The sequence below is a fragment of the Otolemur garnettii genome, unplaced genomic scaffold, assembly GCF_000181295.1.
Source record: "Otolemur garnettii isolate 467f Iridium unplaced genomic scaffold, OtoGar3 scaffold00002, whole genome shotgun sequence".
Classification (NCBI taxonomy): Eukaryota; Metazoa; Chordata; class Mammalia; order Primates; family Galagidae; genus Otolemur; species Otolemur garnettii.
This window is the reverse complement of record NW_003852397.1, coordinates 31,839,400-31,862,086: the sequence shown is the minus strand read 5'-3', so window position 1 is coordinate 31,862,086 and position 22,687 is coordinate 31,839,400. Positions and strand designations below refer to the sequence as shown.

Sequence of the window (22,687 nt, the reverse complement as noted above, 5' to 3'; positions counted from 1 at the left end):
CTAGGGTTAGCACTCAGAGACTGAGGTGGGAGGATCCCTTGAGTTCAGGAGTTCAAGACCAGCCTGAGCAAGAGTGAGACCCAACTTCACTGTAGGGGTGAGGGGAAATTTGCTAAAAGTTCACTGAAAGATCAACTCACGATTAAGGCACATTAATAAGAGAAAGTATTTATATACTGTGCATATAAAGAGAAATCATGGAGTGATAACCCAATTTTCCAGTGAAGTTCATATATCTTTATACAGGCCTTTTTTGGTGCGGTGTGGGGAGATTGAATATAGGGCATAAACAGATGCTAGGGAGGTTACTAGAGAAGGCATGTAGAAGGGAGAGAAATAGATTGATGTATAGATTAACCTGGGAGACAGGTGTTTATGACCCAAATGATTTGGGCCAGGTCCTCCTGCATTCCCAGCCCTCATTCCTGAAAATTTTGAGGTAATAGGAAGGGAGAAGGGGAGTCAGTTGTCCCTTTGGTGCTCTAATTGTGCCAGTCCAGTTGATACGGATAGAGGGAAAGTCCTCCAGTGTTTCTTGACCTTGAATGCCTTCAATTCAGAATATTTTTATACCAGGGACTCATATTTTGGGGAGAAATTTCCTTAGCTCCTTCACTACTAAAATAGAAAAATTAGTGGGCATCGTGGTGGGCGGCTGTAGTCCCAGCTATCCTAGAGGCTGCAGAGCAGCTCTTGAGCCCAGGAATTTGAGGTTGCTGTGAGCTAGGCTAATGCCATGGCACTCTAACCTGGGCAATGGAGTCAGACTTTGTCTCAAAAAAAAAAAAAAAAAAAGAGGGCGGTGCCTGTGACTCAAACAAGTAGGGTGCCAGCCCCATATACCAGAGGTGGAGGGTTCAAACCCAGCCCTGGCCAATAAAAACCTGCAAAAAAAAAAGAAAGAAAGTCATGGTAATCACCATGGTAATAATTGTTCCAAGCGGAGTTAGGTAGCAAGCAAAAGTGTGATAAGGTATAGGATGTTATACATAGTTTCAGAGTCTCTCCTCATAAGATATTCATTACTTAAAAAGTGAGAAATAGTTACTTGATAGTTAGGAAATCTCACAGAAAATTACTTTAGCCAAATGACCAAAATTAACAATAGGACAAACAACTTAGCTGGTCGCTGTATCAGAATACTGAAGACTGGGTGGCTTAAACAGAAGTTGGTTTTCACACAGTTTTGGAGGCAAGAAGGCCCTAATCAGAATGCTCCCAAGGTTAGTTTCTGCTAAGTAAGACCACTCTCAGCCCAGAGCTGGTTCCTTTCTTGCCGTGTCAGCACATGGCCTTTCCTTTGCATGCCTGCACTTTTGATGTCCTTTTCTTAATGAAGACACCAGTTCTATGGATTAGTTTTAGACCTAGTGACCACTGGATTGGGGGCTTAAATAGGATTTCAGTGTTAACTTTTTTGGAAAGAATACCTCATAACACATGTATTTTTAGTGACCACCCCACTCCTAGATGATTCTGAAACTCACCAAAGTTTGAGAATCAACTATATGCCATCTTTTCTTTTGCATAGGTGATAGACTGATTTTTTTTGTGTTTGTAATTTTGGCAAATGCCAGTTAGTAGAAAAACAAGCAATTCACAAATTATAGGAGGTATAAAGGATGTTTCAGAATATTTTGTTATTCTGAAATAAAATATTGTGTGATCCTGGGCATATTGCTTCAATTCAGGCTCTTCACTTTACATTTAAAGGGGAGTTAAACCTACTTCTTAGGTAGTGTGATATTTCACAAGAACATATTTACAGTGCCTTTATTCCCCAGGCCAATATCTCTTCATTAGTAAGGCTGCACAGTGATTCTAAGCTGATGAAGACCTGCCCACTCTGAGACACTTGCCAGTCTCTTTGTGTTCCTTGCCAGCAATCTGATCTTTGAAGGGCTTCATCAGGGACAGATTGACTTTTCCTATTTTCATAGCTACCACATTGGCAATAAAATACAGTGTTTTGTGATTGGAAATCTTAATCTCAGCACTATCAAAGGTGAAATATGCAGACTTGCCTGGTTCTTGTAGAGGAGACACTTAATTTATAGATGATCAAATAAATTCTTTTTTGATTAATTCTGTCATCTTTTGTACTTTCAGGGAAAGATCACTTAAAAGGCACAAGTATGCCTGAGGCTAACTGTGCTCTTCCATTGCTGTGTAATTGTCCATTAAGACAGAAAGTCCTAATAGTAGATTTGATGCTAGATGTTATTAAGAACTTCACAGAGAATACCAGGATGACAAAAACCAGGTCATACTTCTGTGAGGATGTTGTGTGGGGGTGAGGCGGACACACAGATACTATACTGTTAGTGTGTTACTGGAGGGCATGGGAAGCAGTGAATCTGCCGTACACTAGAGACTGTGATACACATTTTTACACATGGTGTTTCTTTTCTTGTTGAAATCAAAATAGGTTTTATCTTCCATTGAGGAAACAGATCAGAAGTTGAGTAACTTGTTTTGAGTCACACAGCTGGCAAGACATAGTATTGGGATTATAAATTGGAATCTAATCAAGTCTGATCTTGTCTAGAGCATTGTGTCCCTGGGTCAGCAACATGAGACCACTGTACTGGAGAGTTTCAGTTTTTCTTCCTTCTTGAAGTTATAAAACTCTTTGTTTAAATTTTAGCTTTTTGCTGAATACACAAAAGTAAACTGTTATATTTGAAGTTGGGGTGATACCTGGGCCCTTGTCTTCTTAGCTCTGAAGAGGATGCTTGGTTTGATACCCGCAGCACTATACTATTATCCCATTATGTAGTGTGGATGTAAGTGGACTTATATAACATTATAGAAATATTCTAGCTCCCTGTTTTCAACCACCAGATCGGTACAGAAACTTGGAGTCATTTGGATGTTTATCGTACCAAAGTTCCCTACTTCTAATAGTGTCATGGACCTTTCTGCAAATAGGATTTGTGGATAGGTACCCCCAGAGTGCACATTCTACCTGAATTCTGTTTTATGAACATAAGCTTCTCTGTTTCAGTAATTACAGTCATATCTAGGTGGAATTATTTAGTGTCATTAACTTTTTGGCCTTAATCAATAAGCAGTTGCTTCTTAAATTGAATATGTCTGCTTGATTTCTGTAAGTCACTGTGAACCTGCAGTTCTTGGTTTGGAAATACTGTCACCTGTTTTGTTTTTCTTCCTCTGCTTATATGCTTTCTTCATATTTGCATAATGGAATTGTATGGTTTGACTCATAGAGCTCCTGAGATAACCCTGTCTTCTCATGCTGTAACTGTTAACTGTCAGGTGCCCAATTCTTTCAAGTTAAATGTTTAGCATATTGGATTTTCTTGGATATTAGATGTCTTTCTGATTATTTACAGATGAAACATGGAAAAATTTTATTGCCAAGAGTTGACCTGCAAAATTGTTAATAACCTTTATTAAATACACCTGAACTGTTTTCACTTTTTCTCCATGGTTTGACTTTTATTGGGTAATTTGGGCTACCTTTGCTAACTTGCTTCTTAAAATCAGATTTCTATCTGAATGAAATGATTTAAAAAAAAAGGGTAAGCTAAGTTTTCCTCAGGAAAATTTTTATGAAACTGTGGCGGCAGCTCATTTTAGATGGCATTTATCTTTAAAAAGTGAAATATTCCAACGTTTGAGTTTGATCTAACCATACCTTTTAATCCTGTCCACTAGCTCAGTGATTATCAACTTTTGCTACATGTTAGACTTGCTTTGGGGAGCTTTTAAAAAGATGTTTTGCCTCCATCCCAGACCTAATGATTTGTGCTCTCTGGGGATGGTGGCTTTACACTTGGATCAAAAGAAGATACCTCGTTTACAAGACTGCTCTTGTGTTTGCTGTAATACATGGACTGGGTGGCTTAAACAAGACATTTATTTCTCAAACTTAGGGAGGCTAGCGCGCCAAGATCAGGGTGCTGGTGATTTGATTCTTCGTGAGGGTTCTCTTTTTGGTTATGTCTTCACTTGGGGCTGGGGCAAGGAAGCAAGCTTCCTGTTGTCTTCCTTTGTAAGGACATTAATTCCATTATGAAGGTGTCACCCTCCTTACCGCCCCCAAACTCCATCTCCAAATACCATTACATTGCAGGTTAGGGATTTAACCTGAATTTTGGGAAGCACACCCAGTCCACAGCAATCCCCATGTAATTATTATCTGTGTCAGGTATATAGTAGTGCTTATACTCAAAATAGGAATGAATCATCTGGAAATCTTGGTAAAATGCAAATTTGGGTTCAATAGTTCTCTGAGGTTTTATGCATATAGAACCTACATTTGACTGAAATATTTATCCTCAAAATCCAAAATTTGCTGTAGTTTTTAAGTATACATGTTTTGGTATGACTTGACTCTCACTTCTGTGAATAAGGGCAGAGACTATGGACTGCTTGGTTGTGTGTATACAGTCTGTTACTTAGTAAATTGTAAATGTTTATTGGTTGTATAGGTTAAGTAATCAAAAGTGTAAATTTAATAAATGCCGTTACTTGAAACAAGTGTAAAACAACTATGAAGAGATTAAGATAAGTTTAAACTCATATTTTTAAGGGCAAGTAGGAGATTAATAAATAATATCCAGTGTGTTGAATAAAGCTGGGAGCATAGAAAATGGATTTATATAAGAACATATGAAAGACATAAAATCTCTTAAGATGGTTTACCTTCACCTAAACTTGATCTTTTATTTTATAATTCTCAAAATCAGGACATAACTACAACATTCAAAAACTGTTTTTAAGATGAAGAAAACTCAGTTCTCATTTAACCAGAGAAGAGTGTTTGCATAACAGCATAATAATAATACATAATAGCTACCAAACTTTTCCATAGCAGTTGCACCTTTTAATAGTCCTACCACCACTGTTGGAAGGCTTATGGATTCTCTTTCTAGTACTTGTTAAAAGAGCCTTTGATTTTAGCCATCCTAGTAGTAGGTGTGAAGTGGTATCTCATTGTACTATAGTTTTGATTTGTATTTCCCGGATGACTACGATGTCGAACATCTCTTCATATGCTTATTGTTCATTTGTATATTTTCTTTGCAGAAATGCTCCTTTTCAAATTGGGTTACTTATCGTTTTATTATTGGATTACATGCAAATATTTTATTAGATATATGAATTATAAATGTTTTTTCCCAATCTGTGGATTTTCTTTTCCTTCTCTTGATGGTGTCCTTTGCAGCCCCCAAGTTTTAAATTTTGATGATGTCTTGATGGTATCCTTTGTAGCACTTAAATGTTAATTTTTTTTTTTTTTGAGATAGAGCCTCAAGCTGTTGCCCTGGGCGACACAGCAGCCTCCACAGCTCACAGCAACCTCCAACTCCTGGGCTCAAGCTCTGACTTCCAAGTATCTGGGACTACCGGGATTTTGAACCCGCCAGCTCAGGTGTATGTGGCTGGCGCCTTAGCCGCTTGAGCCATAGGCGCTGAGCCTTAAATATTAATTTTAATGATTTTTTTTGTTTGTTTGTTTCTAGTGCTTTTGCTGTCATTAGGAAACCATAGTCAGCAAGATTTAAGCCTATGTTTTCTCTTAAGGACTTTATAGTTGTGGCTCTCAAATCTAGGTCTTTCAATCCATTTTGAATTAATTTTTGTATATGGTGTAAAGGAGGAGTCCAACTTCATTCCTTTTTTGAAGTGTATATTCACTTGTCTCAGCACCATTTGCTTAGAAGGCTTCCAATATTGTTTACCCTTACTGTTCAGTATGTAAGAGAAGCCAGAAATCTAGTGTCATTCTCCACGTATGTATTGAGTTCATTATTATGTCCTGTTGTTTTTACTATTTCTATCATTCTCACACCCTATCACCTGGTCCACTCTTCATTTATCTCCTTTAGACTTAGGTAATAGTGTCTAAACTAGTATATTCTCATCACTCTTACCCTCCTTTGTTTTCCAACTTGTGCCATTCACCTTTTTCCTCCCTTTAACTACTATTTCAGGTCTTCCATTTGCTCTTAGAATCAAGAAAAAGATTTCACAATAAGACACACAGGGCCCTGCGGCCCCGTCTACTTCTTCAGCTTATTTTTGCCTTGTATGTCTTCTTGATTTCTTCAATCTAGACCCTTCTCAGATGAACACTTTCATATGCTTTACCATAGTTACCAGCATGTCTGCATTCTATTTGTTTTACTCTGCTTTCCTATGAAGTGTGGATGAATTGTTCCTTCCCTTATCCCTTCTAAAAATACACCAGATTGCATCTCTCATCTAATCAATGACACCTTTATTTTCCCATCTTAGGCTGGGCACAGTGACTCATGCCTGTAATCTGAGCACTTGGGGAGGCTGAAGCCGGAGGATCCCTTTGAGCTCAGGAGTTTGAGATCAATTTGAGCAAGAGCAAGACCCAGTCTCTACTAAAAATAAAAAAATTACCTGGGCATTGTGGGTAGGCACCTGTAATTAGGAGTCTGAGGCAGGAGGATCGCTTGAGCACAAGAATTTGAGGTTGTTGTGAGTTAAGCTGATACCATGGCATTCTAGCCTGGGCAACAGAATGAGACTCTGTCTCGAAAGTTCCATCTCTCTTTTGCATTACCAAATTTTCCTTTCTTAGATTATTCTAATAAATATACATTCTGTTCCATTCTTCTTGAAAATAGACAACTCCTTTAAAAAAGTTGTTCTATTTGGGAAAAGTGCTTCTTACAAAAGGGTAGCAGCAAAATACTCGTGGCGAACTCTCCAGTAATTACTTGTTTTTCTTATAAAGGGATGGAATAGATGGGCTCCAAGGGATTGGAGCAGATGGACAAGTGAGGAGCATCTCAGTTATTTTCACGAGGTAGAGCTATGAAATACATAGGGTGTGAAAAAAAGTTATACATTTTAAGAACAGAAAAATGTATTATAATTGCAATACTCATTATATACCAACAATGTTTGTTACTTTGTATATTGTATCTTGCAATTGCAGAAGTCAAATATGACTTGAGTATTACAATTTTTATGTAGTTTTTTTTCTTTCTTAAAATGTGTGTATATATTTTTGGCACCCTTTTTATAGAGCTAAGATTTCTGATCAAGGAGTTCTTATAACGACTTAAGCATTGCCACCTTCTCCCCCTTAGTGGGAAAGTGTGACCTATTATTGTAAATTATTCTACCAAGATTAAGCATTGCCACCTTCTCCCCCTTAGTGGAGAAGTGTGACCTATTATTGCATATTATTCTACCAAGATAAGCACCTTAGGGGATAGTTTTGAATAATGTATGTCTACCTGCAAAATTCAAGAATTGGACAAGGCAAGTATCTACAAAAGAAACACAAAAACCTGATAACTGAACCTCTCAAACGAGGACAAAGGTTTTTCAAAAAAGACCTGGACTGGAAAGACTAGGAGATCATGAAACATTAGATACAGCTGTATATCCAAGCCCCATTTTGTGTTAATGCACAGGATAGCCAGATTGTTTTGACTGTGGCTAACCCCCATTTCTATATTTATGCAGGAAAAGCTAGCACTGCTACATATTAACTACATTTTGTCCTTTAAGATCAGATATTAGGCTGAAACCACTAAAACAAGTTTTTCCATTAAGGCTAAGAATTTTTGTATCTGTGCAGGGCTATGAGAAGCTTAATACCCTCTCACATAGGTACCAAGTCTGTCAGTCATGGGGAATAAAATTTTCAGCTCTGCATTTATTTTCTGCCACTATGTCTTTTATAGAGTTCTTTCACAATGTTCCTTTCATACAAAACATAGAAACATAGTAAACATCTTCACACATTTACATATGGTTCTGGTTACAGAGTAGTATTACTTGTGTGCAGTAAAACAGCAGACCAAAGCACTGAGCAAATGTATATGGTAGGGGTTACACCAGTGGAGTAGAAAAGAGATATAAAAACACAGATGTGCACATTTAATGAGAAACTTCAAGGATCTTCCTCGTATGTCTGTAGTAGACAGCTGCTTGCCAGATCTGAGTTCTTTGTCCATCACCCCTGTTCTTGGACCCCACAGCAGGGCCAGGGCTTTTACTTTTGTACCTGGGATCCTTGGAATGAATATGGAAAGTTCATAAACTCTACTCAAGAACCATGTAAATCTGGTTGAAAATGGAAACCTAACTGACAGTTAAATTCATGTTATAAGCAAACCACCTTTAAGATTTATTTTTATAATATTTTTAAACTGAGGAAAAAAAGACATTTTAGAGGACAGATACTATTGGAGGTTCATTAGACCAGTGGTCACATGCAAAGTTGGTATACATTAAAGTCGTAAAAATCTTTCAATTCATCATGAAACAAGTTTGTTTTCAGAGGCTATCAGGTCATAATCGTCACCTGTAGACCTAGCATAAGCAACATCTCTCCCAACCAAAAATTATTCTACATTTGCTGTCAAAAGAGTTGTTGTCTTTTCTCTGTTTCCTTAATTGGTTCTTTCTTTGAACTTGATGTTCCTACTTTCTATCTTTGGTTCATTTGTGCCACTATCAGGATAAGCAGGTTGGTAAACTCAATTCCCTCCAAATGGGCAGCGTCCACATTCTTCATCAGAGTACCTACATACCTTGTTGATCATTATCTCCTTATATTTCTTTCTTCTCAGTACTCAGTTGGAATGGCAAAGTTAAATGCACTCTGGCATTCTGGGAAGGACTTTATGATCTACTGTGTTCCCCCCAAAATAAGACATTGTCTTATATTTATTTTTTCTCAAGAAGACACACTAGGGCTTATTTTCAGGGGATGTCTTCCTCTCTGCATTGAAATTCATGGCATGGCTATACAGATATGCTGTATAGCCACGCCCATCACTAGGTCTTGTTATCGGGGTAGGGCTTATATTTAACAAATGCATAGAAATCCTGCTAGGGCTTATTTTTTGGGTAGGTCTTATTTTGGGGGAAACACGGTAGTTGCTTGGTTTTCCTCCATTTGTAAACGTACTTGTAGTAGTACATATGGTCACAGTTGGAGAACATCTCAAAGGAACCTTTTATATAGTCCCTTCAGTGTCTTAATTTTATAAAATGAAATAATTTCATTTCCCACTCTTGAGATTTTTTATTTTTAGCTGTCTTGCGCCCATGCTCCTGAAGGGTTTTATGTTAAGTGTGTTGAAATGTAGACCATATCTACCTACCAACTACCAAAGGGTTATTCAAAAAATATTGTATGAAAGAGCTCTTATACTGCATATTGAGTACTAGAGTTAGCAATTTCCAATATATTAATGATAGAAAGATATGTTTTTATTAGAAAAATTATTGTAAACTAACTTTACTAATCTTGATTAGTAACTTAGTTTTGTATTTACCTACTTAAGTCAGTTATGCTCTTGAGTATGTATGTACATTAAATAGTTTTTGGAATACAAGTAGCTATCATTTGAGCTCTTATTATGGAAGGTCACATGTTAATGTTACTGGGTTTAATTCTGAAACAACTTCATTTAGGCATTTATCCTGATGGAGGAATCTTAAAAATAAGATTTTATTAATCTTGTTTTTATTGCAGGCAGTGTAAACATACTTGATCCTTCTTAATTTTGCTCTGTGATCTTACCAGATAAATTAGCCATATCAATTGGTTTAGATTTCATTGTATAAAGATCTAAGTCATTTTTGAGGGGCAATCTACTCTGTTGTTTTTTAATTAATTATTTTTTTATTTTGCAGTTTTTATCTGGGGCCAGGTTTGAACCCGCCACACCCATATATGAACTATAGGCACCACCCTCTACTCTGTTATTTAAGAAATGGTTCAATGAAGTCTTTTTCCTGCCCTACATTGTTTTATAGATTTGAAATAAAGGCATTTCATTGGCTCTACACATGTGCATAACTTTAAAAAATTTTTCGGTGTTTTCTCTGAGACTTTAAATTTCTGAATTATGTAAAAATAGTTATGCAATAAAATAATTTCGTGTCTTTTGCAGGAAAAGAAGATTATCTGTCTCCAACTTTATCAAGTTTTAGTCACTAATAACTCATTAAAAGTGGAAAAATACTGTTCTTTAAAGTATTTAAACATTCAGTAATGCCCTTTTAATAAATGAGATTAGAAAGCAGGTATTTGGTTGTTCCAGAAACTCGCTCACACTGAGAAAATACTTTTGTTCCTCTGTAATTTACCATTTTTTTGAGTAAATGGAAAGATTCTTTATGCTATAAGCCTCTGTAATGACACTACAATAGTAATAGAAACTTAAACTCTTTCATCTCCTTTGTTTTTTTTTTTTTTTTTCCTCTTCTTTTTTTTTTTATTGAATGGTAACTATGTACATTAATGCACTTCTGGGGTACAGTGTGGGGTTTTCACATGCAATCTAAAATACTTCCATCAAACTGGTCAACACAGCCTTCATGTCATTTTCTCAGTTATTGCTTTAAAACGTTCACATTCTACTCTTAGAAAGACTCCTTTGTTGTCTTAAAGTGTTGCTTCAGAAATTTTAGAGAAATATTTTATCCTAAAAGTGTCGATTATGTAAGGGTGAAACGTTTCACCTGAAAGCTTAAAACTTTATATCTTTTTATTATTTTTTATTAAATCATAACTTTGTACATTAATGCATTTATGGGGTTCAGGGTACTGCTTCGATAGACAATGAAATGCTTACATTGAACTAAGTAACACAGCCATCACAATTATACTCATTTCTTAATAGTTAAAACCTTATATCTTGTCAGTGAGATGATCATTTTAATTTTAGTATTATTTAAATGAAGTACGTGTGTGACAACTGAGACATTGTCTTCTATAACGTTTTGATAGTGGGGAATTTTTGTCTCCCTTTCTGCTACATAAGCTTTTTGTTTACAAAGAATCCCAATTTAGGGCCCAAGACAAGTCTAGATTGGGGATTTATTTGAGAATTATGTTAAAGACTTTTCTGTCGATAGTTACTTACGAAGCTGCATCAAGAAGGTACTGTAGTTACCGCCATTTCTGAGACTTACGCTGCTGTTAATAACCCTTCACTAACCTGAGTATCCTGTGCTTGTCTGGTCTCTTTCACCTCTTGTTTTTCTCCAAGTTTGGCAATAGATCTTAAGTCTGACTTGCTGTCACTGTTCTGTGGAAGAATAGCCAGGTGCTGACCAAGGAGAGCGGTTAAAATGGAGAAAGCTAAGCTGTGCCTTTTCTCTCGCACTAAACATAATGACTTTAGAGGATTATGATTATTTATAATCATCAAGATTTGCTAGACAGGACATCTGTTTTGCGTTTTACTCTTATGTTCGTGGAAATAGCATCCTTTTTTTATTCATTGTGAAAATTTTGTGTTCTAGCGGGTGCTGGTAACTTAAGTTTTAAAATGTACTTTCTGGAAAAATAGCATGTGGTTGGTATAAAATTGTCATTTTTATTAGGACTAGATAATCATTCTGTATTTTTCTAACTGTGGAAAATAACATGTTATGATCTTTTGAATTTTCCTTTATTCTATACTGCATTGAGTTGTTTGGTGTATTCAAATATTTTTCCTTTGGTTTTATTTCCTAGGTTGCACGTTTTCAAAAAATACCTAATGGTGAAAATGAGACAATGATTCCTGTATTGACATCAAAAAAAGCAAGTGAATTACCAGTCAGTGAAGTTACAAGCATTCTCCAAGTAAGTGCTTTGTGGGGAGAAAGGAATTAATATAAAATCAGACACTTAGGCTTTATAAATCAGTGCTGTCCAATAGAATTTTCTTCCGTGATATCAATATTCTGTTCTGTTCAACATAGTAGCCACAAGTTAAACATGACAGTTGGGCTTAAAATGTAGCTAAACCTGACTGAGTGAAACACACTGTATAGCTTGAAATGTAATGAGTGTGACAGAAGAACTAAATTTAATTTACATTTATTTAAATAGCTGCATGTGACGAGTGGCTTCCTGATTGCACAGTACAGCTATAGAACATTAACAATACCAGGAACAGTGCTGTGGAAGGATTAGTCAGATTGGGAAAATATTTATTAACATAGAAGTTTATCTTCTTATAGGGGTTTTCTAAGGTAAAAAATAACGTGAGTTCAGAACTGCAAATAAACTTTAATTGCTTATGTAATTTAATCTCTTCATAGTTTTAAAAAGCAGAGTCTACTGAAATACGACAAAAAGAATATTTTTTTCTATCACATATTTTAATGATGGCATTAAAAACATTGTTATCCGTTTTTGAGAGTTTTTTGGGGGGATGGTTGTACTTATACACTTTCAAAACCACTTATTTCTAATATTTTTAAATTGTGGAAAGCTCCATTAAAATGAACTCCATTATAAAACTTTTGACCAGGGAAACTAATTATTTTGGGGATGCAGATACTTTCATTACTTAATGATAGTTGCAATAATAAATCACTAGAGACAGTAACTGGAGGAGGTAGGTGGTGTTCATAGAAAATAAAATGTCCCAAGAATGAGTTCGTCTTAATTTAGGAAATAGATACTTTTGGTCTGAAATAATTATAAAATCAAAGCGCAAAATATGTCACTAACCTCAGAGTTTTATTTGATAGGCTCAGAGAGCAAGACAAGTATTTATAGCACATGGATTGATTTTTTTGAGGGGGGAGAAATTTTTTTTAAGAAACAACAATGAAAAGAAAAAAGTTAATTAAAATGTACTGATATATTTCTGTAAGTGTATTATTCCTTTTTCTCCCTAAATTTGTTTGTTAAACACTACCTTGTTTACATTTTTACTCAATATTGTTGAGGTATAATTTATTTAAAAGGTTTAAGTGCAGTTTGCGTTTTGACAAATGTGACCACCATCACAATTAGAATACAGAACATTTTTATCACCACAGACAGCTCTCCCCTCAATGTCTGACCTCTGGCTCCAAGTAACTGCTCCTAACATTTTTGTCACCATAGACTAGTTGTGATTGTTGTATAAGTTCCTATAAAGGTGATTGTATATTATGAATTTTTTGTGTGTTTTTTCCTCTTTTGTTCTGTGTGAACATTATCATTAACTTGTATGTATAAAATCTAAAGGCTGATCTTCAGAATGGTCTAAACAAAAGTGAAGTTAGTCATAGGCGAGCCTTCCATGGTTGGAATGAGTTTGATATCAGTGAAGATGAGCCACTATGGAAGAAGTACATTTCTCAGGTGAGGTACTTTCATTTCTTTCTCTGCTGTGTAATTTACATGGACTTTTGTTATTTAGTTATTTACTTTTGTGAGGTTATTTATGGAGAAAGGAAATATTTCTTTAGGTATTGTCTAAAAATTTTCATTTGTTAGGGGTTACTGTTGGGTGAGAGTTTAAGTATATTCTGTGAGGGTCATGTTATTGACAGTTTCCTTTGCAGATATCAAACTTGGGAATAAGTTCTTCATAGATAATTATTTTTTATAATTATATTTTATTAATGTCCTAATCTTTTAGAAAAGACTTTAGGATTCTTGATAACAATCAAGAAAATGTCATGTTAGTGTAAAAATTGTAAGATACTGTGGTCAACTTTCAACTACTAGGGTTGGTTGGCTAAACAAATCATTTTTCCTAAAAATTTCTGTAAAGAAAGCTTCTGTGTCTCTTAACCTGCAGGTTCTTTTTTAGAAAATATTATGTTTATTTTCTAAAGGGCTTTACCTGCTAATGAGCCCAAATTTATCAGCTTTATCTTGGCAAGTGAGTTTGCCTTAAAGTAGCAAAATTGAAAATTTAGAGACTAAAAGAACTTTGTGTGTATCTGCTTGTTTATTATGTAACATTTTTTATATGCGTATTTATATTGGCACAATTACTACATTTCCACGTTACCTAAAACTTCAGGAAGACTTGACATAGTTTGTTTACCCTGTATTTATAAACTAATGATTTGATACATCAGTGAACAATATGATTTAATGTTTTGTTTTCTTGGTCCTGTTATCAAAGCCTAGAGTACCCCCTCTTTGGGATTTCTTGGGAATTAAATTAACAGTGGCTGTAGTAAGTTAAGTATAAGCAACAGTTAACAAATAAATAAAGCCCTGGGTGAATCTTTACTTCTGTTTGGAGAAAAATGAATGTGGTGTTCAGCAAATATCCGTCACTATCTGCCATCTATCAAATGATGTACTTAATACTGTGGCACAGCTTTTTTAGGGGAAAATAGAGATGACCATGTGCCTTGCCCTCAAAATATAACGTTAACAGCTACCTTTGTAAGAGGGCTTCATAGTTTACACAGTACTTTAGTATACAAGGTTAGGTAATCCTTATCACAGTTCCTTGGTATTGAGGTTCTCTTTTTACCAAATGAAGAATCTGGGGTTTAAAAAGATTAAGGTGACACACACATGACTGAGCTGGATTCAACACAGGTAGTTTGATTCAGTCAGGTTTGTGGTTGGGCAGCCCTAAACCGTACTACAGTTGTAGTTTTATGTTGTTAGAGCAGTTTTATTATTCTTTTAATCTTTCACTCATTAGAATCACTTGAGGAGTGCTTATAAAAATGCTGAAGCTTGGGACTTAAATGCCAGTAGATTCTAATTTGATTGGTCTGATGTGAACCTAGACATACAGTATTGGTTAAGTTTTTCACTGAATTGTTACGATTGGAACTATTGTGCCAGAGAATGGTTCTGTAAAAAGGAAATTCAGAATGGTTACATAGAACCTTGGAGCTGTGGTTTCTAAGAACTGGAGTTTTCTGCTGGGGTGGATTTTTTTACAGCCCAGTTATTGTGTAACTTTGACAGTGGTGTAACACTTCAACAGAGGAAGAGAGTCTGGCATCAGAGCTGTATAAGAAGTAGCTGTCCAACTGGAAGAATTTGATTGTCTTCTCTGGTGCATGGTCATTTAAGCGCTTCCTGATTGGGATGGTGTTATAGTCCTGTTTCTTTAGATACTATTTTCTCTGCTAAATAGAAAACCAGGAAAGTCAGCCTTGGAAAAAATCTTCAGTTTCTTCTATGGAGAGGACCTTACTGTCTGCTTCTAGCTGTCTCTGGGGGTTATTCCTGTGGTTATATGGATTAGTCACAGAATCAGAATCTATGCTAATTTCCTTACTTGAGGAGATTTGAATCTCATAATTTAGGTGTTCCACCTAAATCTTTACCTTATAAATCATCTCTTGCTCTTTCTAGCCTTAGTAGAAAGCCAGAACATCTATATTTACTAGATTAATACTATAAGGAATTGGGTAATTCTTAGTTTTAAATATTGATACTTAATTTTTTTATTTGCTGAAAAGAAGTGGTTATGAGACTTTTGAATGCAGCTAAATATAAATACTTCCTTATTGGCTAACTGAAGAGATACACAAAATAAACCAAATAGACTCTCGTAATTTTCCAGTTATGCCATTATGGTTTTTTTTAGCTTTTGGTGAGACAGAACTGTCATTCCAACAGAACAATGTTGAATTACTATTTGCTTTTACTTTCAGTTTAAAAATCCCCTTATTATGCTGCTTCTGGCTTCTGCAGTCATCAGTGTTTTAATGCATCAGTTTGATGATGCCGTCAGTATCACTGTGGTAAGGAGATATATATGTCTATTTTTTTAATCTATTGATTAACACTGGTTTTGATTTTAGAAAATGAATTGAGAAATGCCTTCGGTTTTTTTGGTTAATGTCTAAATTCTGCTTTTAATTAAGTGGTAATTTCAAGTAATGTTAAAAGGCCTATGATTGTCACACATGAAAATTATTTAACAATCTGATAATTTCACAGATACAAGATATTTTATGATTTTCCAGTTGAACATGGTGGCTCACGCCTGTTATCCTAGCACTTTGGGAGGCTGAGGTGGGTAGATCGCTTGAGCTCGGACCAGCCTAAGCAAGAGCCAGACCCTGTCTCTACTAAAAATAGGAAAACTAGCTGGATATTGTGGCAGGCGCTTATAGTCATAGCTACTTGGAAGACTGAGGCAGGAGGATCATTTGAGCTTAAGAACTGTTAAGCTGCCAGGTATTACACCACAGCATTCTATCCAGGGTGATATTCTGAGACTCTGTCTCAAAATAAACAAACAAAAAAAATTAAATAAGAATAAAATATTTTATAATTTTTTGATTGAATTTTAAATGTATTTTGCATACCAGTTGAGAATATGTTTTGATTGTGAATTTACTAAAGCCTGACATAAATTAAAAATATTTTTTTGACAGTGCATACTCTACTCTATACAATTTTATTATTTCTGGCTAGATTATTCTAGCATTCGTTGATAGTTTTTTTCCTTGTCCCCCGTTTCATTGTAGTACAGAACATTTATAGTAAATATAAGTATTCATTAAAGCAAGTGTGTTATACTTAAGAACATAAACATATTAATGTAGAGCCGCAGTTTTTGAACTATTGTTTGTGTCTCCCAGGAGTCTCTGAGCTCTATTTAGGGAATAAGTAAGGTCAAAAGTATTTTAACAATACTAAAACATTATTCACTGAAGAATTTTGTGTAAATGGCCCCCAAACAGATAAAACTGTTAGAGCCTTAGCACAAATTAGTATTGGCACCAAACTATATTAGTAGTAGCTGTTTTCTTTCATTGTTTCCCCTAGGAATGTTATTGATAAAGGAGTAAAAATTAATTTTATTAAATCTTGACCCTTGAGCACATACCTTCTTAATAATCTGTATAATAAAATAAGAAGAATGTATAAAACACGTTTGTAAATGAAAGTAAGTTAAATGAGCCTAGCACACAAGGGAATGCAGCTGGCAGAATTTGTTGCTGATGATAGAATTTAGGCTTTCAAACAATAATTAGAGTTTCAGAAAAATTTTATGCATTACCGGCAGCTGGGTAGCATCCCAATGTTTATTCAGATGACATCACTACTGATTTCAACAAATGTGTTTTTTCTTTTTAAACTGTTGTGAAATTTGTCAACATTGGGAAGTTTTGAATAACCAAGTAAGACAGTATTTTTTAAATGTGATATTATGAAATGTTCAGTGGTAAAAGATCCATTCAAATTGGAAGATAGATCAATGGATTTTAATACATTATGAAAAGTTCATTGATATTGTTTATGAAAAGTTTATTGATACTGTTTTAGATTCTGTTTTACGAATTACCTTTATCAGAGAGGGTTTTGCTCAGTTTCCCAGGCTGGAGTACAGCAGCAAGATCATGACTCCCTTTAGCCTCAGAATCCTGGTCTCAAATAATCCTACCACCTCAGTCTTCCTTGTAGTTAGGACTATGGGTTTCCATAGCCAGCTAATTTCAAAATATTTTTTTGTTGAGACAGGATTCCAGCTATATTGCCTAGGCTGGTCTTGAACTACTGGACTCAAGAGATCCTCCCTATTTAACCTCCCACAGTGTTGGGATTACAGGCAAGCCACTGTGCTTGGCCAACAGATCACCTTTTAGTTAACTACTGTATTTTGCTATGTATAACACTCACTTTTCGCCCAAATTATCGAGTGAAAAATATGGATGCACATTATATAGGTAGTACTAATTTTCTGTCCGTATAAGTGTTTTTATTTCTTCTGCTTATGCATTAAAAGTGTAACTCTTGAAAGTAAAATGATATCTGTGTGCACCTTTCATACAGTCCTCTTCTCCAGCTGTCCCCTCACCAGCCAGTTGTACCAGGTACTGGTGCCACCACCAATTGGAAGTGGGCACACTGCCAGTTGACATGATGGTTAACTTTGGGACCTCTGTGAAAGGAAGGTGGAAATGATTGTGCAGCATTAGATTCCTGCCCTTTCTGGCTGCCGCCTCTTTTGCACAGGTGGTCCCATTCTGAGGCCCCTGGGACATTGCATGGAGGAGGAAGATTCCTGAGCTGGGATCTGGGAGACCTGACTTCTAAGACCCAGTTCTACTACTGGCCTGCTGCTGTGACCTTGGGCCTTAATCCCCATGAAGTTTTGTCTAGGAGGGTACCCGGCAGCAAAGCATGAAAGCTTGGGGGTGGCTGAGCCCATAGATTATAATTTTGAGCCTGTGATTTGTCCAAATCCCCAAGGTGTTGAGTTGGTATAATTTCCCAAACGTGCCAGTAATGAGAACCACCTTCTAGGATGCTTGTTAACAGGATGGAACAGATACCCAGGTCTTTCTCCTGGAGGGTTGATTCAATGTATTTGGGTGTGGTTCAGGAGTCTTATTTTAACCAACCCAAGTGATTTGTAGGATTTGCAAGTTTGGGAAAGTCTCGTATTGTTGATTCTTACGTCACGGAGTGCTCAAGTTCTGGATGGCTCAAGTCTAGAAACTACAGAATTTTAAATGTAAAGTATTTCACTTGGGTGTCCTCCTGGAATACTTCCTCCTTAATTTGGTGTGCCTCACCCCCCCCCCCCCGCCTCAGCATGGGGCCAGCTGTGCAAGAGACAAGGTACCTGGAAAGGGCAGGGATCTATCATTAGGAGCCTGGGGCACTCAGGGCCAGCCTTGGCCCCTCACATCAGCCTTTTGGGAACTGCTGGGATTCTCAATGGAGTGGCTGTGGCCATGTTTTACCAACAGACATGGGAATAGGAAATTAAAGGATGTGGGGACGAGGGTAGACTGAGAGGGGATGGTTGGGTGAAGTTGGGTCTGCATATACAAATATGGTAATAACATGTATATGCACATGGCTGTGTATATACAAATATGGTAATAACAGTTGTCAAGTTTTGGTGTAGTAGCTAAGAATATCCATAGTCTGAAAAGGTTGTTAAAATCCTCATCCCTTTCCAACTGTCCATCTATGTGAGGCTGGAGCGTATTGCAGCAGATTGGATACCAGCTTTCTACTAAGTCAAACATTAAAGATAAAAAAATTTAAAATAGTGCTGTTTTTCTTATAGGTGTTTTTGGAAAATGGACTTTTAATGAAAGTTATTTGTGTTTTAATATGTAGTGAGTTTTTCCTTTTTTTGATGAATTCATAAGTAGAGATTAAAATTGAATAATTGAAAAATGCAGTACAGTAGATGTTACTCACATAAAGGAAAGCTGGTCTTTCACTTGTGAGAGCGTAAAGGGAACCTGAGATCAAAAGGTCAGAGAAGCTGTCCTCAGAATGTCAAGCCACTGTAAAATGTCAGTTTCTTTCCCCATAGGCCGCAAATCAAAGTTGTGATTTCTTCTCTAGCTGGTCTTGATGATTAAAATCTGCAATCTTGGGGCTTATAGATATTTAGAAAAATAAAATACAGTTAACAGTTATTTCTCAAATTAATATCTGATGTAAAAGGCTCTTTTTTTGTTTCATTTAGGCAATACTTATTGTCGTTACAGTTGCCTTTGTTCAGGTAAGTAGTCTATTTTGCGATTGTAAGACTGGCATGTTAGTTGATTGCCTAAAACAAAATTAAGGTGGCTATCGTAAAATCTGTAGTTATGGAGAGGTGCTAATGCTAATCAGAACAATTTATTCTTAGATTTTGAAATAATACTAGTTACAGATAACTCTAGATATAGACAACTCTCTAAGGAAGCTTGTGGAACTAAGAAACTGCTTTAATTTGGGTAGTGAGTTGGAAAATCTAGTTTTTTATTTGATATTATTAAGAATAAGTGAACAAGTTTTTGTTCAATGAAAACAAAAAACATGTAATAAAAATTCAGCAGTAAGTTTTTCTATTTTTCCAGTTAAAAATTGGGGCAGGGTTTATAGTTTTACAACACTGTTATGTTTTAATACTTAAAGCATAGAGGGAGCAAAAAAAGAGTGTAGAATTTGTGAAGGTCAATTTGTGAAGTACCATTTGAATAAAATTTCATAGATCTGCAACTGATTTCCTTGGCAGAACGGTATACTTGTTTATTGACTTTATTTCCTAATCTTATTTCATTTGAGTCTTTTGGGAGTTAAAATGCTTCTAATTACTGTTAGTGATCCCTTCCGTCCTCCATTTTTAAAAATTACTCATTTTTCCGCAGAAGGGATGTTCTCATGGGGATCAAACTTCCTATTCATCATAGCCATTGAAACAGTAATTAAAACATATGAAAAGAAATGCTTTTTAAATATTATTGTGAATAATATAGAGGTAATGTCAGGATTTCTGTTAACAAGTGTAGACATCAGTTAAAAAAGTAGGCCTTTACATTTATTTATATGTATGAAATTTCTGTAGATTGTAGAACAATGTTTCAGAATATTGGCAGGTCTCATTTTTAGCTATAAAATCGTTAATAAGACTAGATGAATTTTTCCAGTTTACAGAAACATGTACTATTAATATAATCCCAAGTTAATGCTGTTTTGAATCTTCAGACTGTACTTTTGTGTTATTCTCACATCTGTAGTTTATTCCCTGAGTTTTTCTTGTCACTCTCTGGACTTCTTACAGTAATCTCTAACTTAGTAAGTTAATAGCTGTATAGTGACCCAATGTAGAAGGCAAGTTGACATCAGATTATTTGCAGAAAGTTTGTGGGCTCCATTATAGACTATCAAGGTTCCTTTTTTATGGGAATCTTCTTAGAACAGAAAAATGGTATCTTCAGGCAGGTAGAGCTGATTAGTTTAGAAGGAGTCATTTCAGGTGAGACACAAATCTAGGCAGTTAGTCATTCAGCCAAGAGGATGGTATGACCCACTGTACTGGTAACTGGAACCTTTTCACATCTTTAGTAATATTTCAGATGTGTGGAGTGCTCTTCTTCGTAAGGATTCCTATAGATATTATTTCTGTGTATGGAAGACCTTAGTAACTTATTCTCTTTGATTAGTGGAAAGTCCTTACCCACAAAAAAACCCATAAAATAATACTTTTAACAGAAGTCAGTGTAGGATTTTACATGAGTTAGGTTTAAATACTTAAAATTCATTGGCTAAAACCAACTACTAAATATCTTTTTGATAGCTTTCTTTGAAGGAAAACTCACAAAAGCATTAAAACATTATGAAAAGCCCAGTTTCAAATTGTTAGTTCTGATTTCTTACATACCTTTTCCCTAAATGTGCTTGTGAAACCAACAAAATATTCTATAAATTAAAAACCCTCTCTAAAAAGATTGTATTTATTGTCTTGAACCTATCACAATGCTTAATCAAAAACTATCAAAAATGTATCACATTCTTAATGCTTCATGATTTGTGTTTTTAGGTTTTACATGTATCTTAAAAGTGCTTTTTATATTATTTTTACATTTATGTTTGCCTTACCCCATCTCTTGTTTTTTTTGTTTGTTTGTTTTTGGCCAGGGCCGAGTTTGAACCCACCACCTCTGGTATTTGGGTCTGGCCCCTTACTCCATCTCTTTCCAGTCCCTATTTCTCACACCATTATACTTATTCTCAGCTGTAAAAATAACTAATTGTTTATATAGTTACATAATGATACCTCTTTACAGTAAATCTGAAAAATAACTTTTAGGCATTCATTAGAGATGGCCATCAGGTTTTTAGTGGTATATTAAATGATCACTTTGATATAGAGGTATCTTTATAGTTATAGGGAATAGAGCCAAAGAAACCAGAAGAGGTAGATAAGATTGGGCAGCTTCTGTGTCATTTATTACTGGGATCTAGGAAGGGTGAGTATTTTTTAGCCTTTTATGAATTTTTGAGCAAAACTTCCAAATTCTGTAATATTCTTGGTGTAATTGGAGGAATTTATCTTGTAATTTTTGTATTTACAGATTTTCTTTACATTTGTCTTTCTAGCTTCAGTCTAGATTGATTTCTAAATTCTATTTGAAGTTTGTGATAGGTATGAAATTTTGACTAGTGCATTGCAATAATTTCAAAGCACTTTTACCTTTCACCTCCAACTATCTGCCCCTCTGTTTTTCAGCCTTATATCAGAAGCTTGGTGTGCTTAGTGCAGATGTGAGGCAAAAATAGCGGTGTTATTAGGTGAAGCAAGATTGCCTGTGGAAACGTGGACTAGATAGTATGATGGGGTGAAGGATAGCTGTTTCTCTCTCTCTCAGCTGTGGTTAAAATGAATGGAGAAGGTTAGAACATTACAGAGTTAGCACTCCTGAGAATTTTCCCTTTTAGGTAATATAGCGTGATGGGAAGGGTGCCACATCTCACTCTTCATCTCATGTTCTTTCATTAGAAAAACCACTGCAGTTAGTATGAGCTTAAATCTTCAAAGCAAATGTTACTTTCAGTTAATTTTCTCTGACTTCCTTGGTCATTAAATACAAAACATAAAATTACCTTAACTTTAAGACTTAATGATTCCAATTATACACTCTTTAGACACACTAATCAGTTTTCATTGTCTTATAAATAATTACCCTTAACCTTGAACACTGTCTGTTAACATCTAAAATGAGGAATATTGAATTATCAAAATTGTTCAATCACTGTAATATAACATTTTTAAATAAGGGATAGATTTTGGGTGTAGCAATATAAAGCACAAGTAAAGAAAGAGACAAGAATTGGGGGAAATTTTTAAATAATGGTTGAGATTGATATTTAAGTCAAAATGGAATATGTGTATATATTTGTATTTCTTTATAAATATTTTTTATTAATATTCTTTTTGTTTGAATAGGAATATCGTTCAGAAAAATCTCTTGAAGAATTGAGTAAACTTGTGCCACCAGAATGTCATTGGTATGATCCTTTTTTTGGTGTGGATTTCTACCCCTTTAGAAATAGAAATTGAATGCAAGCAGTATACTATACATTGTGCCTCCAACTTTTTCTTTGAACATAAGGACGATATTAATCTCACATGAAAAATTTCTGATCTGATCAGTATGGCAAAATTATACTATTAAAAGTTGTAGGCTCGGAGCCTATAGCTCAACCGGCTAAGGC

At 35.4% G+C, this 22,687-nt stretch overlaps 1 protein-coding gene across 3 annotated transcripts in view; it reads left to right on the top strand.

The window, feature by feature from the left end:
- Positions 1-22,687, top strand: part of ATP2C1 (ATPase secretory pathway Ca2+ transporting 1) — a 154,808-nt gene that overhangs the window by 55,789 nt on the left and 76,332 nt on the right. For all 3 annotated transcript variants that reach the window (XM_012805976.2, XM_023513613.1, XM_023513617.1), the window contains 5 exons: positions 11,495-11,605; positions 12,986-13,102; positions 15,382-15,471; positions 19,173-19,208; positions 22,419-22,480. In XM_012805976.2, the coding sequence (XP_012661430.2) occupies positions 11,495-11,605; positions 12,986-13,102; positions 15,382-15,471; positions 19,173-19,208; positions 22,419-22,480 (416 nt within the window). The remainder of the gene's footprint in view (positions 1-11,494; positions 11,606-12,985; positions 13,103-15,381; positions 15,472-19,172; positions 19,209-22,418; positions 22,481-22,687) is intronic.